At 37.9% G+C, this 24,624-nt stretch overlaps 1 protein-coding gene across 2 annotated transcripts in view; it reads right to left on the bottom strand.

Annotated features, from left to right (window-relative positions):
• The window catches only part of PDZRN4 (PDZ domain containing ring finger 4), a 272,837-nt gene that overhangs the window by 111,890 nt on the left and 136,323 nt on the right, over positions 1 to 24,624 (bottom strand). The window contains exon 1 of one of the 2 annotated variants that reach the window (XM_082742229.1): positions 20,386 to 20,678. The exons of the other annotated variant lie outside the window; for it this stretch is intronic. Within the exon in view, the coding sequence (XP_082598355.1) occupies positions 20,386 to 20,454 (69 nt within the window). The 5' untranslated portion in view covers positions 20,455 to 20,678. Of the gene's footprint in view, positions 1 to 20,385; positions 20,679 to 24,624 lie in introns of those variants that run through there. 2 annotated transcript variants of the gene reach the window in all.

The raw sequence follows: 24,624 nt of genomic DNA, 5'->3' as shown, positions 1-24,624 counted from the left end.
TTAGCAGCCTCGCACCTAGAATGCACTTGAAATCTGTGTTGAATTTAATTGGACGGTCACTATTAACCACTGGGTTAATTTACTACTCATATTACCAAAAAGTCACTAATGCATCCAATTATTTGTAAGAGCTATATTTGACCATGTGCCATGTTTTTGATAGTGGTACAAAGAAAATAAGCATTAACAGATAAGATCTTAGTTTCCTAAGGATTGAAGTTATAATCACATGATTCAAATGCATACAATAATCCAGCCATTTTATTTTATTGTAGCTTAAAATGGAGTGGGGGGAGGGAAGAAATTACATGTTGCTTCATGACTTGAAAGTTTTTTGTTATAAAAGTAGAGGAAGTTTATTTATTTATATATTTTAAAGATTATATTTATATATTTGAGAGAGAGAGACCTGAGCCAAGGAGGGGGAAGGGTAGAGGGAAAAGGAGAAGCAGACTCCCCACTGAGCAGGGCTCAAACCCAGGACTTTGAGATTATGACCTCAGTCCAAGGCAGATGCCAACTGCCAACTGAGCCATCCAGGCACCATGAGGTAGAGGAAGTTTAAATGTTTAAATGTTTATAGTATTCCCTAGAAAATCAAAAATTTTTCTTTCAGAGTTCAAGCAATTTTTCTTCTATGAAGAAGTGAGTGCTGTTTAATGGACTTCTATTCCACTTTTAAAAGCATCAGTAACTGGGTCGCCTTGGTGGCTCAGTCATTAAGCATCTACCTTCCGGCTCAGGTCATGATCCCAGTGTCCTAGGATTGAGCCCCGCGTCGAGCCCCACGTTGGGCTCCCTGATTGGTGGGAAACCTGCTTCTCCCTCTTCCACTCCCCCTGCTTGTATTCCCTCTCTCACTGTCTCTCTCTTTCTGTCAAATAAATAATTAAAATCTTGGAAAAAAATAAATAAAAGCATCAGTAACAAAATGCATTGTGGAAAAATGTGGCCAGTACTTTTGAGATGAGCTGATATTCTGGAAAACAGTAACTGTAGTTGTACAACTTGTGCTGAAGTTAAACCTTCATGAAGGATGCTGGATAATTCAATTATATAGTGTTTATATCATATTCAAACTAAACAATTTCCACACAACTTGGAGGGTCTACCTTTTGCCTGATAATAGACTAGGTGCCATGGGAACAATAGAGAATTAAAAGATAAAGGAAAACAGTATTTTTGCCTGTGAATAATTAGACATGGATCCAATAAAGAGAATGAGACAAAATATAGTATAATCAAATGCCAAAGGGTTTAGCACAGATAAAGGCTCATCTGTATTCAGGGGAAACAACTCCTCCTGTAGGCTTCTCTTTTTCTGGAATGGGTACTACCCTCAGCCACACATCAAGGTTCTGCCTTCTAGTTTAGCTTCTGCATTAAATTTCTCTCACTTTCTTCTTTTTCTTTTGGGTCCCATGGTCCTACTGTCCTACTGTCTGAAGTGTGTATCTCCTTGCTTCTTTATACCTTCCTAATTGCCCTCTCAAATTTGCCTGCACCACCCCTGCTCACACAATCCAGTGACTGCTCACTGTCTAGTTATTCCAGTTCAACTGCTGGTCATCATATTCCAAAGATCCTTAGCAAGATGTCTTCATCCATTCGTTCTCTCATTCATTCAGTCAACATTTATTTTTTTATACTTTATGCTAGGCTTTCTTCATAGGTACTAGAGATATTATTATTTTATACTGAAACTTTTATTTTATTACTATGGAATGAATCCAGAAATTGGGTCCCTTACTGGCTGTGTACCAGGTTCCAAACTGAGTTGGTTTCCTTTTTTACAAAATGGGGACACAATTTTTCCTGTTCAACTTAGATCACAGAATTTCTGGGGAACTTTGAGATACAGGATGGGGCGGGGGGGGGGGGTTTGAAAATCTTCGCAATCTTTAAAGTCCTAAATTCAGCCATCTAACATAGGGAAGAGAAACTTGTTCCAGCTGAGGTGACTGTGGAAAGCTTTAAGCATTCACTGTTCTCTGAGCTAGGGGATGGATCTTGTCCTGTGGATCTGTCACAGATCTGGGAGATCTGTCACTAGAGACTTCTGAGCAAAGGAGCCAGAAGAACAGTGTACTGGCCTCAGGGTGGAGAGACCAGAAGCAAGGAGACAGGTCAGGAGTAGCAAGAAAATGTGGGTTCAATAAATTCATAAGATTGGTGGTAAAGGAAAGGAGGAGTGGAGTTAAAAGTAATATGGCAGAGGAGGAATCCCCGGATTTGAGAGCTTGGATGTAGCGGCTGGGAGAACAGGATAAAGGCCCCTGATGAAGAGATGGTGACTCACAAATTAAGATTTGAAGGGAATGATCAGCTTGTGATCCCTTTTCCAGGGAAAAAGAAACCCGATATCATTTGTATCTGAAGGAGATGGGTTTACTCTTGAATGGTGAGTCTGAGTTGCACATCTATTGAGATAAATACCAAATATCTATTAAATAAGAATCACAGAAAGTATAATTAGAACCCAAATGGACTAATAAGGGCTTTGAAGACATAGTTCTTCATAAATATTTCTCAGATTAATGTAAGTGATTTATGGGCAGAATCCTAAGATTGGGGAAGAGTGTGAAAGGAGGTTCAGTACAAAGTGCTTCCCTAATTTTACTGTTATTAATACTATTTTATTTACTTTTGCTGTTACAGTTGAAAAGGAACTGTTTTTCTTGGAATGCTCCAACTGATTATAATTTTTTGACATCTAGAAATGCAACTCTTTTGTGTTTGGGTGAAAATGAATTCATTCTTTATCCCCACTGCTACAGGATAATGACCCAGATTCCAGGCTTTCAAGATCTGTAATTTATAAAATGGTAAAACTGTTTTTTTTTTTTCTCCTGTGAAATTTTGGTGCCAAGAATATTTACTGAACACTGTTATGTAAGGGTGTTCCTTTAGAGTTCCAGTTTCTAAGACTCCTCTTTGCAGTTATCCCATGCAATTTGTATTTTTATGCTTGTTTTCTGAACTTATATTTTATTTCAGTTCTTAAAGAAGCATTTTATATTTAAACAAAATACCTCCCCCAAGAAAAATCCACAATGGATGTAATAAATACTAGCATAGAATAAAAATGGATATCATCCCTTAGGAATTTCTACACCTGCACTATTCAATATAGTAGCTGCTAGCCACATGTGACTATTGAGATTTAAATTAGGTAAAATTAATAAAATCAGAAATTCATTTCCTGAGTTACACTAGCCACATTTTAACCAATCAATACCCACTTGTGGCTGGTGGCTACTGCAGTCAACAACACAGACATAGAATATTTCCATCAACAGAGAAATTTCTATTGGGTAGTTCTAGTCGAGACCATTGTTTACATAAACGAAAGGCATGATTGCAGTCTGATTAGCTCCATTTGCTCCACAGTTGGTCCAACTATTTGTATAGCACATGATAATTAATATTGCTGAAAATGGAGATCAGCTAGGCCAGTTCCAATTTGACAGCTGTTCACAGACAGACTCCTGTGGTCAAAGTCCTGGAAGAGCTTTTACCATTCTTGGGACCAAGTCAATACGGAAGAATGCATTTTTTTACTTCACTGGTTCTAATGGGATCATATTATCCATAGCACCCAAATCATTCCCTAGAATTATGGGCAATCCAATTCTCTTAAGGGACTTCCAGCATGATTTATTTCATATTATGTAGTCAAATTTATTTCACTTTTAATTTTATTAAAAAAAAAAAAAAGGTGAATCTCTCCAGTCTCTTAAGAAGTAAATCTATACTGCGTCACCTAACTCAAGTATAGGAATGTGAGGGGGAATGAGGTATAGGGGCCAGAACCTGGTAACTGCCACTGGGTAGGTTTCTCCCTCTCACCACATTAAATATTGTAATTAAACAAATGTTTGTGAGCACTGTAGAAATATTTTGCTGTTCTGCAATTTGTTGAACACCAAGAAAACATTCAATAGATCCAAGAAAAACCTAAAAAGATTGGGCCTTCCAAAATCACAATGGTTTTGGCTTCAGTTTACAATAATGGTCAATTTAATTATTGGCTATCACAGAACATAAAATGAGCCATTATGACAGCTTATTAGATCAGAAAAAAACAAGTCTGACACGGAAGTCATTCTGATTTAACTGATTCTAATACTGAGAATTCACCAAAATAATTCCTGACTATAAACAATGTTATAGCCATTAAATTCATCTTATAAAGATCAAACATTTCAGGAGGTTGAATTTTAAAGCATACTGAATAATGGGTTCTTATGGACAGGAGACTCTGTTTAGCAAACCTAGCTAATTAAAGCACTTAATAAATGGGGGGAAAACCCACTACTCTAAATCTCTTGTTGGTACTAGAGAATTCTCATTTGTTCTTTCAGAGAAGTGATCAATTGAAGGGCACATTTTTCTTCTCTTTGTTCTTTTCCATCAATTTTAATGGGTACAGAGCATCAGTCACACAAAATGTAATGGGACAAGAAGATGGATGGGTACATCTGAAGCCACTAGTCACAGGACAGAAAACATCCTGATGAGGTTACCGTGGCAGGCAGAGTTCAACAATATGGCCTGGGCAATATTTAGTAAGTGAAACTACGTTGCTACATGACTTGATATTAGCACTCAGCAAAATCAATCTCCAGACGCAATTTATCAGATTTCTATAGGTCAGACTTTCAAAGTCACATTCTCAAAATATGCTTCCATGACACTCTTAATTCCAGAAAATGATTTAATCTAGCAACAAAGTGGATAAAGAGGATAAGAACAATCTAACCTTAAGGAACCTGACCTTGTCTTAAAAGTGATTAAAACTCCTTTGAGGAGGGAGTTTTATTATAGACTAGAAATTATGTCCCCCATCACAAGATGAATTGGTGGATGCAGTGGTTGCTTGCCAGGCGCTGAAATCCCCTCCTTCAGGACTGAGGCACTCACTCTCCCAGCCCCTGGGGACACTGGGTGCAGCCTCATAGCTTTGTCCTGCTCCAGGACCTGTGCTCACCCAAAGCAAACTGCCTTGTACAAAACTATACCTGCTCCCCAGGGGCCACCACATCCAAAACTCCCTGTGCAGGAGGACAATGCATGGCAGCTTTGCCTCACTTGAGAACAACTCCCAAGGCCCATCCCAGCTACCTCCCATCCCCCACCATCCAATGAGATGTCTGCGTTGAGACTGTATCACAGGCTGCTTTCCCTCTGCCTTTATGTCCACACAGTGTGGTTCCCAGAGACAACTAACTCTCCCAGGATCACTCACACAAATGTCTCTCTCAGAGCCTGTTTCCCAGGCCACAAAACCCAAGACAATATATTTACTCAAAGAGTCATTTTGGGAGGGCAGAGAATTAAGATAATTGTGATTATCTTAATTTAAGATGAAATTAACTGGATGAGATGACTCTGGATATTGAAGTTCACGATTGGGGTAATGTACTATTACTTTGTTGGGAGTGACACAAAGAGATGTTTTCTATATAACTTAAAATTTAAAGCATATCATGTTTAATAATTTAAATATAGATTGATTCTAGTGGGCCTCTATATACTCATGTATCTAGCAACTAGTCAAGGAATATTAATGTACTTGGGGGCTAAGGTACCATTTTCTTGGCATGCCACTTTCCTTTCCTTTTTTGAGGAATTCGAGGCAATATTAGGCATCATATGACCACCCATTGGTCCCCACTTATGAATATTATGATATTATTAATAATGTGTAAGTAGCTATTTCCTTAAGGTCCTGTTTGCCATTTGTCTCACATGCACCTTCTAAAAGCAATAATTTATAACAGGATATTTAAAAAGGGAACTAAACCTATTTGAAAAATATCAACAGAAGATTCAACATCTCAAATTAGTAAGTGTTTTTCCCTCTCTCGGGATTTTCTGTGATCTACGAAACAGATATAATACTGTCCGGAAAGCTGTGAATACTTCAAAGCCATCAAAGCAAACTTCAAAGAGAGGGGCCAGTTTTAAAATAATTTTCTGGTTGTTGTGCAAGGTGAGAACCAGGTATTTATGGTGGGAGGAAGAAGAGGAAAGCACTGGGAAGCCATCATTAATACACTGATAATATTGTTGCTGGGTGTGCACAGTGATACCAACAGGTCATGTACATCGGTCCTAGGTAAAGTGTTGATCACTCAGTAAATGATTATCCATCAAGAAGATCATCTTAACAAGGAAATTGCTGGGGGAGGCTATTTATCTCTACCCATTGCTCTACATGCTTTTATCACTATTGTTTTTAATCAGGTATGAAACCACAATTTAATTTTCCTGAAATCTAGGACCTAGTTACTTTGCTTTTAAGAGGCTGGAATGACAATATAGAAGATCTGTAAGATCACTTCTTTATATTAATATTTAATGTAGTTTTAACAACTTTTTAGAATGGTTAGTACCCAAATGGATCCCACAAACCTGAAAATGAACTGACACTCACAGACTCCACTTAAATATATCTAAGAACTATCTACTATGCATGTGAACATCACAGAAATGAACTGTAATTTTTATACATTTGCTAAGGTTATGGGTATTTATTGGTGATATTATATTTCAGAAGACGGAAATGGAAAAGACTGAATTAAGCCATCAAGTCTACACCAATTCAGGCGAAGTTCTTTCTAAGACACTTTGGTCTAAATTTCTCATCCCGTGAAATGTGAGTATATTAAATACAATACTGTCACTCTCTCCCTTTCTCTCAATTCTACTAACTGCATTAAATGTAATATGGTGCAACTCTAAAAAGCTTTCAAAATTTTTACTTAATTTTTACAAATTCCTGAAGGTTGAATGATTGACCCTCAGGTAGAGACACCACCCTTATATATAATTCTTAAATTATAAATTACAATCATAGGCAAGACAGTAAAAATATCCTCCCTTCTTGCCTCCTTCTGCAGATTACCCTAGAATCTGGATAAGGTTCTGCTTGACATGGAAAGTGAGCATTTCTGACATGGGTCAGAACTAATGTTTATGGGAATAGGAAAATCATCCTGGTTTGAAAAGAACTTTTTCAAATTCAAAAACTTAACTTCTCCCCTCTCTGAGTTTTCTATCGCGAGTGACCTGTGGGTCACTGAGTTAGACTGTTCCTTGAAAAACTTCACTGATACTGGGTATGTAAGGGGGACTATCCTTACTCTCACTATATTCCTCATGGCTCAAAGAATATCTTAACTTTTATAAGGAATAATGAACAATGAGTAAAATAAATATGGTTTTTGAATTATGGGGAAAATATTTTTAGTATATTATTGAATTGGACTAGGTTTTATTTAGAGCTTAAAGTTTTAAGAATGGTTTTTATTTTATTTCTTAGAGTCTATTCTTTGCTTTTTAATTGGGATATCTGCACTTGGATAAATTGTCATTTTAGTGCTAGAGTAAATATGAAACCCAAAGACATCTTCATCAGGGAAAATTCAGGCATATCCCAGTACATTTTCATCACCTTGAATTCTTTTTATACAAAGGAGGAGTATGTGCAAAATGAATACTTTAATAAATTTGCCATACTGTTCTATGCCAGTAATGGATATAAATCATGTAAAATAAAAATAAGTATGTATTCAGCCATTTTTGCATAAAATAGCTAATTTAATTTTATAGCATAGAAGGCAGCAAATTTAGAAAATAACCATTACTATAATTACTATAATCAATTCATTTAATCACACACAGAACACTGTTTTGCTTCATACAATGTATATATAACATTCTATTTTAAGTTCCTTAACTTTCACCTATGTTATAGCAAATCAGCATCACTATGACATCTCATGATACTTTGCTCTTCTCTCTCAAGTAATTTTGCACTGTGTACTATAGCTACCCAGGAATAAGTGTATTCCCAGACAGTAAATGCCTTGAGGGTAGAGATTCTAACTTATTCAGTTTTTATGTAGTCTTCACCATGTTGCTTGGGACACAGAATTCATTTAGCATTTATTCATTCATCTTTTATTCAAGTAACATCCATATGGGCACTGGACTAGATTAAAGAGAGGGGTTTTGCCCACCAGAGAAGTTCAGAAACCAGTGAAAATCATAAGCAAGATAACTAAGAAACAAAACCATTTGGTACAAGCTATGACAGAGATAAGCACTGGGTACCTTGGAAGACAAAAGAGGGGGCCTGCTCCAGCTCAGGAACTCTGGCAAGATGAGAAAGGTAATACTTTACCCAAGCTTTCAGGAAGGCTACAACTTGAGTTGAAAAACAATGGGGAAATTCTAGAAAGCAACAAGAGCTAGGTTTATTGGCTCATTTGACAGTTGAGAAATTAAGTTCTATCATTACCTATCATGACTGGAGACTTTGAGATAAGAACCTGATATGCTGGTCCCCCTTCGGTAATAAAGTCCTCAGTTTGGGAAAAGGGGGTCAAGGAATTGGAGTCCAGTAGGGGTGCAGGAAGGGCCAATAGTGTTTGTTTTGAAAACAGCAATGACCGAGTTTCCTTAATTCTAAGACACAAAGGCCCCTGCCCCCTACCATATCTTCTTGTTTCTGAATTTGGGATGCAGCTTGCAATCAATATGCATTTTAAAAGTGGTAGTTTGTCCACCCTGCATGCCTGCTGCTGCTCTTAAACTTGATGATGAGCCTTACAATGAACAATACCTTAAAATAGATGACATCTTCAAAATCAAGAACATGCAGAACATGGAGTCTCCGGAATTATCTTATTTTTAAAGAAAATTCAGTGAATACTGGAAACAATGACACATTGAGATTTCTTTGGTGAGCATGGTGGTAGCGAAACACTCCCTACCTCCCCCCATGCCCATTCTTATTCCTTGAGTCAACTGCTTTAAATACCTGCTCTGAGTCAGGCCCTATAAGATATGATAGAATCATAGAGATGAATAAAAACTAAATATAAATCCAGAAGCATTTGATTGTATTTCAAATTGTGAAGCACGTTGAATAAGAGCATTGGGAAGAGTGACTTCCCTTGTCTTGGGTTTAGAGAGGACTTCCCAGAGAGCAAACCTTGACTTGAGTCACAAGGGATTAAGGTTTTTATATGCATGGTCATGGGAAAAACACTCTAGGCAAAAAGGACATTGTGTCAAAAGGCAGAAAGATGGGAAAAACCACATTATTTTCATAGAAGAAATTATAGTTTGGTTTGGTGAAAATTTGGACTGTTGGGAGGGTATGAGGAGAGACAGCAGATTGAGACAGATTTTTCATGTCAGGCATAGTAGTACAGAAAAATGGGGAAAGACTTCCAAACTCTCAAAAGTGGGAGTGACACACCACTTACCTATACTGATGGGCTCTCATAAGTGAGATAATTTGATTTAAGTGGGAAAGAGGTAATAGAAGGACCTTTTTCTCTTCCTTATAATAAAAAGGGCATCTCATTTCCTTACAAGGAAAACTAAAAAGAGCATCTATTATTTCCCTTCCTTTCCTCCCTCTCTTCCACTTCTTCCTTTATCAAGTATTTATTGAGAGACTACTCTGGGCTAGGGGCTCAGTACTATGGATCAGTTCAGTGGGTAAATATGGAAAGCTGAAGGAAAGAGATCATTGGTATTTACAAAAAAATGAACATGACTTTGGCATCAGGCAGGTCCTGATTTGAATTCCAGGTGCTCCATTTGCTGACAATACGAATCTGTTACTTGATTATGTTGTGCCTCAGTTTTCTCATTTGTCAAATGGGGACAAAATTGCCTTCTCAAGGTCGTTGTTGGACTGAAATGAGATCATCATTTTAAAAGTTACCCTTTATGGCATTCCTGTAACAGGTAATGCCCTTTGAATGTACGATCTCATTTAATCCTTGACAACACCCTTCAAGGTTAATACTGATCAATTAAATGAACAATTACAAGGAAATTATGTAACTAACTCAGTCTGAGAGGAAATGAGTGGTATTCTTGCTTGATTCCAAAGTGTGTTCTTTCTCCTATGCGTGGGGCCTCTTCTATGTGCTACACTGTAATTGGTATTTAGCACACACTTATCAAACAGTGATAAACCCATGTGCCAAAGGAGTAAAACATTTTCACTATTTTTCATGTTGTCTTAACACAGAGATTCAGTTGCCTAGGCAAAATCAACTCCCCACATGGTAAACATGAGTCACGAAGGAAACACAGAGCATACTTAGGGAATGAATGGCAAAATCTACCTACTATGCATCAACTCAACAAGCTATGCTCTTTTCTTTCTAATTATATTGATATCATTTATAAAAACATTTAAAAATCATATATGAGCTTTTAAATTGACATAAAATAACAGGGCTTAAGAATTACTCAAATTTTTAAGTCACCCTGAGTACAAACAATATTTCTAAATACCTGCAAATGACTATAATGTCATATAATATATGCAATCCTTTTATTGAGGAATAGTTGATACGCACAATGTTACATTAATTTCAAGTATACAACGTAATGATTTCACAGGTCTATATTTCATGCTATGCTCACAGCAAATGTAACTGTCATTAGTCACCATGAAACACTATTATGATACCATTGACTATATTCCTGATGCTATACCTTTTATCCTAGTGACTTATTCATTCTATAACCGGAAGCCTGTCTCTCCCTCTCCCCTTCACTCATTTTACCCAGTTTCCCCCTACTCTGGCAACCATCAGTTTCCTCTCTGAATTTATGGGTCTGTTTCTGCTTTTTGTCTGTTTGTTCTGTTTTTTGTTTTTCGTTTTTTTTTTTTTTTAATTCCACACTATAAGTGAAATCATGACTGTGCTCTTTTAAATAAATGCCAAGCAAAAAATACTTACACATTTTCTATTATTTAAGTTGACTTCAGACACTCTTTGATTGTATCCTTGGGGTGTACAATGGCCTGCAGTGAGGATGGCACTAAATCCACTCGGTTTTGCTTAGAGATGGAGACATTCAACTATCCTCATCCCATATTCTGCTTTAACCAGTCTGTTCTTCCCACTTTCCCCTGAGTATGTCCTATTAGTCATATTCTATGACTTTGCTTTTACAGTACCTCCTGGACACCAAACATACTGCCTTTGACTAAATGGACATACAATAATTAAGCTGAACTAAAAAATGAACTCCTAACCTAGGCCATTCAAAATAAGAACCATTGCTAAGCTGTTTTAATGAAGACCCTTAGGTTATCCTTACCTATACAGAACTGTCCTTTCTCTGCAATGTCCATGGTGCCAGGGTCACAAATTTCTACACTTGTTTTCTAATTGCTTCATGATAATACAATTTGAAGACTGGCCTCTTCTGCTTCTTTTGTCTCCTCTCTTGCTATCTGGCATAGTACTGAACACAAAGCAGGTCCAGAGTAAGTACTTTGGTTATTCAATGAGAAATATTCTTTCCTGAACTTTCCCTTATTAAAAATTCATATCCAAATTCTACCATGATTCAATTACAGGAAAATTATGATCACTGATTATAATACTGGTCTTTCATCTGTGGATTTATTATTTTTTTAAAAAAACAACAGTAAGTATTTTAGAAATTCTCTTTGTTCACACATCCTTGAAAGAGTTGTGTTGTTTTATTAAAGGTACCTGAAACAGGTGCTTAAGAGGCTTGGGAGTGAGAGGTTAGTTCAGAAAAATCTAATTTCCACTAAGATGACAACAAGTTTCTAAAGAAGAATTTCTTATAGTATTTCTAAAAAGCTACATAAAGCATAAGTGTGTGTGGGGGGAATGCTTCACTAGGACCCAAACAACCATAAAGAAAGATTTACAGCTTGTTACAGAATGGCACAAATTAGCAATTAGATGTTATATGTTGAAACACAGGAGAATATGGGGCTGCTACCTTTTAAGCTTTTTGTTGAAGGAAACAATGAACTTTTCATAATAACCCTTTTAAAGCTGTTATTCCACATTGAGATTGATAGAAGTAAAAAAGAAGAAATGAATACAGCTGGAAGGGAGATGGAGATGGGACAGGTTATATTGATGACTTTGGAAATGTTGCATTTATATATGAAAATCACAGCTGCACTTAAATTATCTAGACTTCTAAATCTGAAGACAAAATTACTACCCCGTGATACCTAAATCCTCATGAGCCACAAGAAGACATTTATGAAGAGTTACACCTAAAATCCTTATAGTGTGTGCCTGAGGATGGATCATGGGAGAAAACAGTGTCTACAAAAGTGTTTGAGGCAGATCCTGTTCTGGGCACCCTGCTCACCTTTTCTCCATAAATTATAAATGTTTCCAAGACTGGGATCCTTCCCAGAGTCACAGTTCAGAGCTTCTTCTTGAGTACCTAGTGATTTAATTTTTGTGTTTTTCTTAATTTAATAAGATCGGGCACCTAGGTGACTCAGTTGGTTGAGGGTCTGCCTTCAGCTTGGGTCATGATCCTGGAGTCCCAGGATCAAGCCCCAAGTCAGGCTCCCTGCTCAGTCAGAGCCAGCTTCTCCTTCTCCCCACCCTCACCCGCGCGCGTGTGTGTGTGTGTGCATGTACGTGTGCGCACTCTCTCTCTCTCTCACTCTTGCTCTATCTCAAATAAATAAAATCTTAAAAAAATAATTTAATAATATTAATTGGATACCTATTAAATGACTTGTGAAAATTTAATATATGAAAATCCACTTCTATAAAATGAATGTATCAGACAGTGATTAGCTGTCATGGAAGGATCTTTCCCTATCAATCTTTAGAAACAGCTCTTGTAAAGTTCAGGAACCACTGTTTGCCAAAGCTATGTGGCTCATTTGTTACTATCTAACATGACTGGAAGTGAATAACAAATGTGGTTATGTTAAGTAATTATATAAACAAGATGATATATTTTAGAAATATTTTCAACAAAAATAGAAATTAAAGAATTTGTCAATCAGATTATCCTACTTAGCCAGTAAATTGAGTTGAAGAGTCAAACATCTCAGCCTATCTATTAGCTACATTTTCAGCAACATGTGCTTTTGCATATAACATAGAATCAGTAAAAATATTTTTCTACAGCATTCCATCTAAATAGAAAGGCAATTAGAGATGGTTGACCTTTTCCTGGGTCTAGATCAATTCACTAAGTGTGAGAGTATGGAGAAATTAAATGTAGACATTTTAATATGTGATATTCTGATCCTTTCAGTAGAGAAAGGCACTTCCTTACTAAAATTATCTACATTTATTATAATCATTAAAACTATTTACTTTTATAAGAGGCCTTTTGCACGTCGAAAACACTCTAACACTTCAGGTTTTCTTCAAAAGTCTTGGATAAGGTAGATTCTAGCTAACTGGACACGTTTTGTTTCTTAATCACTATATTATCATCACTATCCGAATAACATGACTCAATATGTAAAATCACTCAATCTTAGTTTTGAAAGTAAAAGTTAAAGATGACTTTCATTTTTAATATTCACAATATTAAGTAATTTTGTATATTTTTAAAAAGGCTAAGAAAATCTATACTCCAATGTCAGCAGGAACTCCATTTTGGATCATCTGCCTTATCTTAGAGAAACTTCTTGAGGGCGCAGCAGATCTCTACTTTGAAGCCATTGCTTACTGGATTTTGTTCACCTTTCTGTCCTCCAGTGCTCTGTAATCATCATCGCTGACCTCTGTCCAGGTTGGGCTCTCCAGGAAGCCCACTGAGAGTAAGATAGTGTGCTGTTGCCTTTGTGGAAGGGCAAAGAAGGCAGCAGGAGTGGGCAGAAGGAGAACTGAACTAGGATACAGGCCCAGTGACACTTGCAGGGAGCTCTAGAGCTGGAATTACATGCCCCCCTACCCCCAAGAATGTTCCAATCCAGGCTAAGACGCCAGGCATTACACACCTGCATCAGTCTGTCCCTGGAGGGGGGCCTCCTGGGAGGGCAATAACCTTGGGTGAGGAGCTCTCTGCAGTTAAGATAGTCCCTGAAGGGGCTGACGGTTGAAGGTTTTCATTGACAGCACTCTGAGCAGCTGGGGTGACAAGTCCTTCTTGAGGAGGGACCCTGGTAGCACATGATGTGTTTTTAAATTCAAAGAGGCTGCAGTTCTCACACATTCTAGTGCATTTGATTACAGTGGCTGCTCCTCTCTAGAACTCTTTACTCTTGGTTTCCCCTACAACTTTCCACTCAGTCTCCTTCTGGCCCTGTAACAATTTCACTTTTTCTCCTTTTCTTCTCCCTTTCCTGTTTCTCAATATTATGTCCTTGGCTCACAACTTTCCTTACTTTTGAGTTTTCTTTCACATTTTTCTGGATGATCTCATACAACACACATCTATATGCACCAAGTTTCTGTTGTGCACATTTTGCTGCCTGCCAGACCTTTCTTGGGCAGCCCATAAAAGAAGCCAACAGCCTCTTCTTCTCCGGCTTCCCCAGGCCTCTCTTCCCTTCTGTCTTCCTTAGGTAAATTTCACTCAAACTACCCAGGCTCCTAAGCCAGAAACTTACTGAAATTTACTTCCTCATGGGTCCCAATCCTTTCCTCCCTTTTACATTCTTTCTACCACTAATTCACATTAGCAACAGCCTCTACACTGGTCTCCCCTGTAGTCTTGAACACCATCCTCATCTCAAACTCAGCTGTCCTGGGACCACACCACCACCAAGTCCAGGTGCTTCCCTATCTTCAGAGTGATCTCTCTTTTGGAACAAAAAGAAACAGAAAATCCAGTCGTGGGCTACTCTCTAGGGTTTGGTCTTGTGCTGAGAGCCTGTCTCTGGCTTTAGGTTTTAGTAACACAGAGTATAGTTCTCCGACTCCAAAGTCCATTCACACCTATCACCTATTTGCCACTTTCGTGACTCTTCCTATCACCTACTTGCCACTTTCGTGACTCTTCCATATTTTCGGTTTTCTTTTTCTCTCTCCCCAACTCCCCAAGCCTCCCAGCAGGTTGAGCACCTCTGCCCTCCTCTAGCGGCCTGGCAACATCTCTCCTGATAGAAGGCTTCGCTTATATTGCATGGGAAATCTCTGCTCATGCATCTTTGCTACACAGCGTGCATTTCTCAGAAACAAGGACAGTCACATTTGACTCTGCATTCCATGACAAAGATCAGCATGTAGCACATACCAGGCAATCAAAGCCTCCTGAAAGTTTATGGAGCTGAACTGCGTGTCTAGAGTTTCAGGCACATGCTAGGTGGTTGACAAAAGCAAGATGCTATTATGGTGTATCTTCATTTGTTCTTCTGATAGTAAGGAATAGACACCTCATTTAAATAAATGAGATCTGGATGGATTTATTATAGGAAAGTTATTAGCACTGGAAAAATGAGGCCACTCTGAGGACCTGTTTATTCTTTGTGCTTCTCTCTCTCTCATGCCCCAGGTGCTTTATTTCTTACATGTCTCTAATTCTCTTACACATCTGAGCCTCACAGACCCCCAAACGTACCAACTTACTTACAGTCTTCTCACTCTGCAATCCTTTCAGCCTAATCCCATTCCTAAGGCTTGTTTCCCAGCATAAATTTTTGAGACCAAAGTCACCTAATGGAATCCTCAACTTCATGCACCAGGTGACTGGCCCTGATTTCATTAACCCTTAGGTACGGGGTGGAGAGGAAGGCTGAGTTAGATATGGTCCTTCACCAGAAGCTTTGGGTAGGAAGTTTACTCTAAAGAGGCTGTGGATATATAAGACATCATGACCAACCCCAATGAGCATCTGCTGGTAGGTGAAGGTCAAAGGACAGATAAGCACCTGACCTGCCTTCAAGGAACTCACAATCCAGCCACAGGAATTGACTGTAATAGACTGATGAACATGAAAAAGGAACCCCCCCCCACACCCGCAAAGATAAAATGTTGCAAGAGTTCCAAGGTGGAAAGACACACACACACACACACACACACACACACAAATCAGTTAATTGCAAAGGGCTCTTGGCCTGAGGAGACATTTCAGCCAAAGGGGCAGGGTATGTACAACCAGTGATGGAAGAAAATAGTGGATATGGGGGGAGGGCCATGGAAGCTGAAGAAAAAGAACTGAGTTAAAAGGATCCAAGATGGAAAGATGACTTGAAAAGCTCTTTTAGCTTTTTTAGACTCATCTGGGGATATTATAGATTGCATTTTGGGAAGACCAGTTAGAGAGAAAGATGGAAAGAAACCTAGGGAAGGCTCAAGAGATCTCTGAATATACTGGAATAAGAAGTTTAACTTTGGGGCGCCTGGGTGGCTCAGTGGGTTAAGGCCTCTGCCTTCGGCTTGGGTCGTGATCCCAGGACTCTGGGATCGAGCCCTGCATCGGGCTCTCTGCTCGGCAGGGAGCCTGCTTCCTCCTCTCTCTCTGTCTGCCTCTCTGCCTACTTGTGATCTCTGTCTTTCAAGTGAATAAATAAAATCTTAAAAAAAAAAATGAAGTTTAACTTTATTTTATAGTGCCTGGGAGCCACTAGGTATTATTCCTGCAACAGTAGTCAGGGCGGACTGGCACACTGACAAATTCTAAGTGGGAAAGTTCTTACCATGATATTAGAGAGAGTTAAGAGAAGGGACTGTGGTTCTGGGAAGGCTGGAAGTGATACTGGGGAACGTGTAAAAGTAAAAGAATGAGAAAGTCACTGTGTGGATCAAGAAGACAGAAGTACCCATTTTAATTTGGTGTTTTTGTGCTTTATTGATGGCAAGGACAGTGAGAACTTCACTGGTGTGTTAAGGAATGTGGGGCAAGGATGAATTTGGGGAAAAGAGGTTATGACCTTACGAGTTGTGTTTACATAGCATGTGACAAGAGACATTTCTGAGAGATACAGGACAGTCACAGAAAAGAGAGATTTAAGGAACTCATTGTAGGGTAAAAGAAACTTCCATATATTTAAAAATTATGGGAAGCAATCCTGTAACTCCCTATTGGGTTTTCTGTGAAGATAAAATAAGACAAGGCTTAGGAAAAAGTGCTTAGCACAGTGCTTAGAATAGAGTAAAGGCTCACTATCAGCCTCTGTCAATATTGTCATTGTTGTTACTTTCAGGGCAGGGTCTGTTTCAGTTCATGTTGCAAATTCATGGATGCAGGCTTTGGGGAGACCTTTGAGCTGTGCCACAATAGTCAAATGTATCAATCACCTCGGTGTCATGCAACAGTGTCCACTCAGACACTCAGGACACAGACCGGACAGCTAGCGCCATTCTCCTTGGGCTTTTCGTGAGACTGAAAACAATTTCTTTTCTCTAATTTGCCAAGCGAGTAAGAGGAGAATCTTACATACCACATTAGAAGATCTCAATGAAATCTTATAAACAGTTCTGTGTTAACAGTATGAGCTTTTAAATATTTGCCCACAATTGAACAGGTTATTCAACCGCGGTTAACACCCCATTGATAATTTCTATTATTTAGCCACTCAAAAAGTTTCATTTGGTTCATGTATGAAAAATCAAACTAAGAAGTCAATAGATTTAGGTATTATCCTCCAACCTCACTCAGAAATAAATCTGTCACTAGCTCAGGAATGACTGACAAGCTATTGAAGCTCTCTTGGTCCAGGAGGGCTGTTTAATCAGATTAATAGGAAACAGGTAATTTGGTTCATGTCCACAGAAGGGCAATATTCAAATTACTCATTTATTAATTTTTTAGAGGTTAATAAATAACCCATTTTGGAAAAAAAAATCACTGTAGATAACAATTATGTCCTAGGCTCATATAAAAGTTAATAGACGCATAAAGATGCATGAAAACTGCTCGGTGGGATTCCTGGATCTACCCAAACTCTAGATTCTTCCATCTGTGTTCATGCTGGAGTCTGATTGGCCCAACTCCAACTGAAAATAATTTTCTTGAAATGACATTCCCTCTCCTCTGCCAACTGAAAATCTCTGCTCCTCTACAGGAGCAAAAATTATCAAAAAAATACAAACTTGACCTCATTTCACACTGAAACACAGCATTCTGATCATTTCTCTAGACTCCTCAGTGAGCCCACATTTGCTTTTGTTTCCCACGGTTATAAACCTGAAACTGTATTCTATGTGGCCCACGTTATCAGACTGCTAAATATAGAAAGAAAATGTGAAAAAGTTCAATCTCATGATGATTCCATTACAGAGAAATATATATTTTGTTCTTGGCCATGTGTTTAGGATTCACCATTAACCTTAAATCTTCATGTGTCCTGGTAAACTTTAATTTGGCTTTGCTTTTAAGAAATAATAACAAAGGAAGCAAGAAGGTAGGTGCCCGGAGGATTACAAGTCTATAAATAAATATGATGTGAAGAATCAGGTGTTAATATTTGTGTGAGCTAATTCATCTTAATATACCAGCTAGAAACACTCAGGCTTCTCATCTCAAGTCACTTTTGTAAATAGTGTCCTCTCTTCTGGGGGCAGCGGTGTGTCCTCCCGAACACCTGGTTAAGAACATACTCACTTTGATGTATGCTCTGAGCTGCCTCTCCTCCAAATAAAAATAGAAACTAGTTTGCAGCACCACACGGGGCTCCAGTGTATATTATATGAGCCTATCACCGGTTTCCTTTGATATCTTATCTATTCCATTAACTCAATAAAATAGAACGCAAAGCTGGGGACGAACTGTAGGAGGGCTCCCCCTGGAAAACACATCCAAGACCTTTAAGCTGGGGTTTTAAGTTATCTAATAAAAGCCAGTTAAATGGAAGCTAATACTTCATTTTTCGCCCCCTTTATTAAAGATCATAAGTACTGCAACTCAGGAGTAGAGAAAATAAAATAAATATATGGAGGAGTACAGGTGGAGGCAATAAAGAGTACAGCTTATCTATTTTCTCAAGATTTAGGAAGCACTTAGAGGCAAAAGTCGCAGACAAGCATTTTAAAAATCCACAACAAAGACTCTCACTCCTTAACAAATACAGTACTCCTTCCTGGTTGCAGCAAGCCTGCCTGATTTCTTAGTAGAATGCAAACAGCTTAACCTAGGCATAATCAGGAAGGAGGTCACCCACGACGTCCATCATATTATACCTTTATATCAATTTAGTAATTCAGGGGAAAAAAGAATAGATTGATTAACCACTCCCCTCTCTCCTACCACCCAAAGAAAATCAACACTAGAACTCAAACTCCCAACAAACCAAACTAAAGGAAAGTGTTCCACCTAGAGACTGTTTTCATGAGTCAAAGTGGATGAGAGCTTATCTAGGAAATGAATATTATGTTAGCCCATCCTTGCAAGTTTGTAGGGAAAAAATAAAGCAAAAGGTATTGCCCCTAGTGTAATTAACAATGTTAATCTTCTTTTTCCTCTCTACGGTGATAAAGGAGTCATTTTTATATTTAATTAATGCAGAGGATCATTTTGGAAACTGGCTAATGAGCCTCTGATCACATTACCATGAAAATGTGCATTAACATTGCAACTGAGGAGGCTGTTTCATGTGTAGCAAATCCACTTTGTAATTAGCCCACTGTGAAATGAATCACGTCAGGGAGAAATCTGAGGGAATCAGTAGGCAGTGGGCACTTGGCTACTGCTGTGCCCACAGACCACCAACATCCCAAACATTGTCTTTCATCAGCAATATTGTCTAAGAACAAAAGTAGCAGTGTCTCACATCTGGGACAAACTGCAAAAAGGAAGGAATAAACTTTATTTTGCCAAACAACAAATCTGGACCTCAGCATGCACCCCAGGGAAACCTACTTAAATAAAATGGTGAATTAACAAAATCCTGTGAAAACTATGAAGGCGAGGGATCTAGTTTTTCTTATTTTTATTCTGAAAAACCCTCAGATATACATTAAAGGACAACTGAATTTTCACATTCTCCCCAAGACAAAAACATATTGTAATAAGCTCCTGAAATTCATGTCTAGCACCAGAGAGACAAAAAAATAAAAAATAAAAAATAAAAGGACCTAAGAACAAGTGATAAGAAAATCCCTTTATCTCCTTTTTAAGCCAAGACATACACATATTTTTTTCTCATATAATAAAAATACACCAGGTGATCCTCTTAACCCAAAGCAAAAATTCCTAATTAATCAAATAATTCCTCTGGCTAACAAGATTTGGCAAGAAACTTTTCCTGTCTATTCAAAATAACTGAGATCACAGACCTATAAAATCCCAACGTTAATGTAGCCACGATACGCTTGATTTTCAAATGTCAACACTATTCCAAAATGAAAGAGGTGTCTCAAAATATTACAGTGTTACTCCTTTGACTTGACTGACATCTTGGCAGGAGATACAAAAAATGTTAAAACGAATCCCACAGGAAGTCATCTGAAGTGGGAGTGGCAAGGAAACCCGAAAACTGCCACCCAAAACCAAAATAAAAGCCCCCAACCAGCAAGTCTGCTCTCAACTCTGAAATCTACTGAAAGAATAATAATAATAATAATAAAGCTAGCCACAATTCATTTACCATCTTTGCAGACAAACACAAAGCCTGGCTGCTGAGGTGCTGGCATCAGACCCTGCACTCACCTGGGAAACTTCATACAGCAGTTTGTAGTGTTCCTCTCTTTTCTGAAAAGTGCACAAATTGCAGCCCATTCTAAGAAGCAGAGGGAGAGAGCAAATCTTCTAATTTCCCCAGACCTGAAAGGCAAGTGAACTGAAAGGGAATCACCCTCCAGACTTGACTACTGTTTTTCATCAGTCACTTCAGCCCAGAAACACAGACAAACCGCTGTTAGCTGGAAGCACAAGCCAGGCTGGTGTGTGGCAGCATGCTCTTCTTCGCGTTCCCTAAGTATCTTGCACTCACGGATACACACACAGAGTTTCCAGTCAGTTCATGGCAACACTCCCCCTGTCTCTGCATCAGTGCACATGACTACACAGATTCCAGCTCATGAATATTAATAGTGCCTCATTGATTATTTATGACAGAACATGTTAGCAGGGAGGGGTGTCATAGCTGCTGCTGATGACAGATGAATATTCACTAATTAAGAAGCAAATGTAGTGTGGTTAAACAAAATTCACTTGTGTCAATACCATCTCTGTTTATTAAGGATACAGGGGGTGAGCATAGGGCATTTCAAAAAGGAACATACACTTAATTTCTCTGTTGATGTAAGGTTTTAATATGGGAATAAGAAATTCAGAAACAGAAATATACTTGGTTCACATCTCCATGTTTTGCAACAATTAAAAGAAATATTTTCAGTGTTAGTAAGTCTAGGGGAAGATGAATGGGAGCAATTATTTAAATTTACAAAATAAACGCAGAAGCAAAGGAGAATTTGGGGAGTAATGTGGGAAAGGAACAGAAGATGGGGGCTCTCATTCAGTTTTAATTCTGATCCTATAAAAAACACTGAATAGTTCATGTGTAAAGACCATTACCTACCAGAGAGGAAATAAAACATATTTTCTTAATCTAAATAAAGAACGTTTAGGTGAGTATGAAGAGATGATACTTGTACAGCTAATAAATATTTTAATTAGCTAATAAGGGCATATTTATTGAATATGAATTTGCAGCTCTATAATGCATGTGGGTCTATATTTAAAAATCAGATAAATAGAATGCGTTTTCTGAGAAAAATTTCAAATGCTCATAGTGTTTATGCTAATTTTATTAAAGTCATATATAATATTTCAGAGAGCTGACATTGGCAATATTTAAATTCTAATGTAATGCACAATGACTCCATTTATGATTCTATATTTAGAGTTCATAATGTACAAAGGTGAACACAGCTTAAAAACTCAGCTTAGATGTTTAGATAACAGAAGTAATGCATTTAATTTCACACTCTCACAAATACATATATTGTATTGCAAGCTGGCAATTTTTATCCTTTTAGATACAGAACAAACAGCTAAAGCAGATAATAAAAGAAAATTCCTTTTGTTCCTATCCTGACTTAACCACAACCTCTGCTAATTAAGAAGTATGTCCTTGTTCCAGCACATCTTTAAACTGGACAGGATAGCAGGTGGGTTCCAAAGCAAAAATAATTACTTGGAAACTGATGACTGTGGTTTGGAATCACATTGGATCTTGAAGATTTTTAATTGCTCATCACTTACATAGAGCCACTTTTTGGGGTCTAATTTCCTAAAAGCGCTTTGTCAAATGTTTAGAATCGATAACAGGAAATGATTCTAATGAGTACTAATTGTTAACAAATTGGCTTTGCAACTAGTAACACCTCAACACCAGCAAGTCACAAAGAGATGAGCAATCATCTGCTGCTTATCGGTCGTTTCCCTTGGGATGTAATAATCCGATTTTCTGGGCCTAATTTCACCTAACAGTCTGGACGAAAGCCAAGCTGAGAGACCTACATGAAAGTGGCATCGTAATAGGGAATACTGCTTGTGACCAAAGTTCACCAGGACTTCCTGCAAATTCGAAACCACTTGTAGTAGCTATTAATTACTTTGATTCCATTATGGAAAGAAATGTTTTCAAGAAAGTATCTGAAAAGACCTTTTATGGGAATCAACACTGGGGATGAGCGGGAACGATCTTCTGTAGGTGCAGTGGTAAAATATACCTATTTGATGCTTTAAAAAATTGTTAATTTTCTCTGAGTCTCTAGCGCCACTTCCAAGGAAGTGTTTTTATGCTGGAGTCGAACTCCTTAAAGTGAGCATTGCCTATTTTTTTTTTTTTTGAAGGATTCTGAACTGCTGAAGTAAAAGAGTTAATGATCTCCAGATGTTGAAATTCTGTGCTTTACAAGAAATTAGAATGCAGTAAGGCAAGGATGGTTCAGTCATCCATCAATGAAAGTGTCTGCTTCCTCTACTTATAAAACTTCCTTATGAGACAGGTTTTGAAAGCTAAGTAGGAAACCTAATTATTAAAGCTATTGCTGCTTATTGGAGCTTTCTTCTCAGAATATTTTGTAGTTAGCTTTTAAAGAAAAAAAATTATAACTTTCAAAAATATTTTCTTAGTCATCAGAAAGTAAAGAATGAGCATTCCACTGAAGTCAGCAATTTCAAACTGAAGTTACTCATTCATCCATTTGTCTTGGCTGTTTGTGTCTGTTCATTACTAGTGCCCCTGTTCTTTTGTTTCTATTTCAGGAAGCAAGGGCAGCTTCTCTAATCATTTGTCAAATGCTGCCTGTGGCCCATACACTCTGGAAGGATTCCATCTTCTGCTACTAATGGGCTCATTCCATTGAACTGAAGGGTGTTTAGAAAAAGGGAACACATATTCCAAAGTCCTCTAAATTTCATTAGAATACAAGGCTTTAGAAGTTCCAGTGACTAACCTGCAGAATCTTGTGTTGGAATGTAACGTCTGGAGTAGATAGGGGCAAATGAGTTAATCCAATGAATTTTGGAACATTGAAATTAAATTAAATTAAATTAAATTAAATTAAATTAAATTAAAAAAAAAAAGAAAACAAAAGGGGTGCCTGGGCAGCTCAGTGGATTAAACCCTCTGCCTTTGACTCGGGTCATGATCCCAGAGTTCTGGGATTGAGTCCTGCATCAGGCTCTCTGCTCAGCAGGGAGACTGCTTCCCCCTCTCTCTCTGCCTGCCTCTCTGCCTGCTTGTGATCTCTGTCTGTCAAATAAATAAATAAATAAAATCTTTAAAATAAAAAAAGAAAAAGAAAAAAACCCCAATGTCTTAAAATTACAAATAGATTAGATACTGTCTCTGGTGGATAGTAATAATGTGGGATAATATCGTTTAAAAATAAGCTGAGGGGTGCCTGGGTAACTCAGACAGGGGAGCATCCACCTCTTGATCTTGGATCTTGGTCCCAGGGTTGTGAGTTCAAGCCTGTGTTGGGTGTGGAGCTTACTTAAAAAATAAACAAATAACTAAATTAAATTAAATGCTGAAAAAAACAAATAAAAATAAAAGTAAGTAGAGAATAGAGGACTATCTTTCCGAATACCCATGCAAAAATACTCTCCAAAGTGCAAAAACATTTGTTGTGTATGTATTTCAAAATATACTTATTTTTATTGCTTTTGATTTGTGTTAGTTTATTCTCCCAAAGTGCAATGGCTTGCAAAATTGGACATACTATTTTTAAGATCTATACTGGCCTATAGGAGGGTTAAATGGAGGTAGCTGAAAGGAAGGAATACAGAATTTATCCTGCTTTTCCTATATAAATGGTAACACTGAATTAACTAGAGTAGATGAGAGGGAGTTTCTCCTTATAGAATTATTCCACTGAATAAATGAAGAAAGAATGATAGAACATGCTCATGCCGGAAATCCTTAATTAATGGATCTAGGTACTGAGAATTAATGGCTGCTAACATCACACACACACACACACACACACACACACTCACACACACAATCTGACAGAAGAAAATGAGACTACTCTTGAAAGAGCATTTCCCAAAGTGAGCAAATTAGAGGGAATTCAGAGAACAGGGAAGAATATTAAACTTTACTATGGAGATGTGATCAGCCAAATCCAGGCTGCGAGTAACCTGACATAGATAGATACATATTCCCGTTTCTTAGAGGGAGAGGAAGACAGAAAGAGAGATATGATGGAGAGGAAGTCTGCAGATTAAAGGAAACTTTAATGACATTTTTTAAAAGGCATTACTAAACTACATTTTTTGGTATGTACATCATTTTGGGTGATAAAAATCCTGCCTTCTTTTTAGAGGATGCTTGGGTACTTCTGAGTTGGCACTTAGCTGCCGAACATTTTCTGAGGTTTCGTATCTTATATGCAATCACAAAGATGAAGAGCCGGAGGCTCAGAGACACAG

This window comes from Mustela nivalis (assembly GCF_964662115.1).
Source record: "Mustela nivalis genome assembly, chromosome: 7".
In the NCBI taxonomy this organism is placed as follows: Eukaryota; Metazoa; Chordata; class Mammalia; order Carnivora; family Mustelidae; genus Mustela; species Mustela nivalis.
The sequence above is the reverse complement of the archived record's forward strand: the minus strand, read 5'-3'. Positions and strand labels throughout refer to the sequence as shown.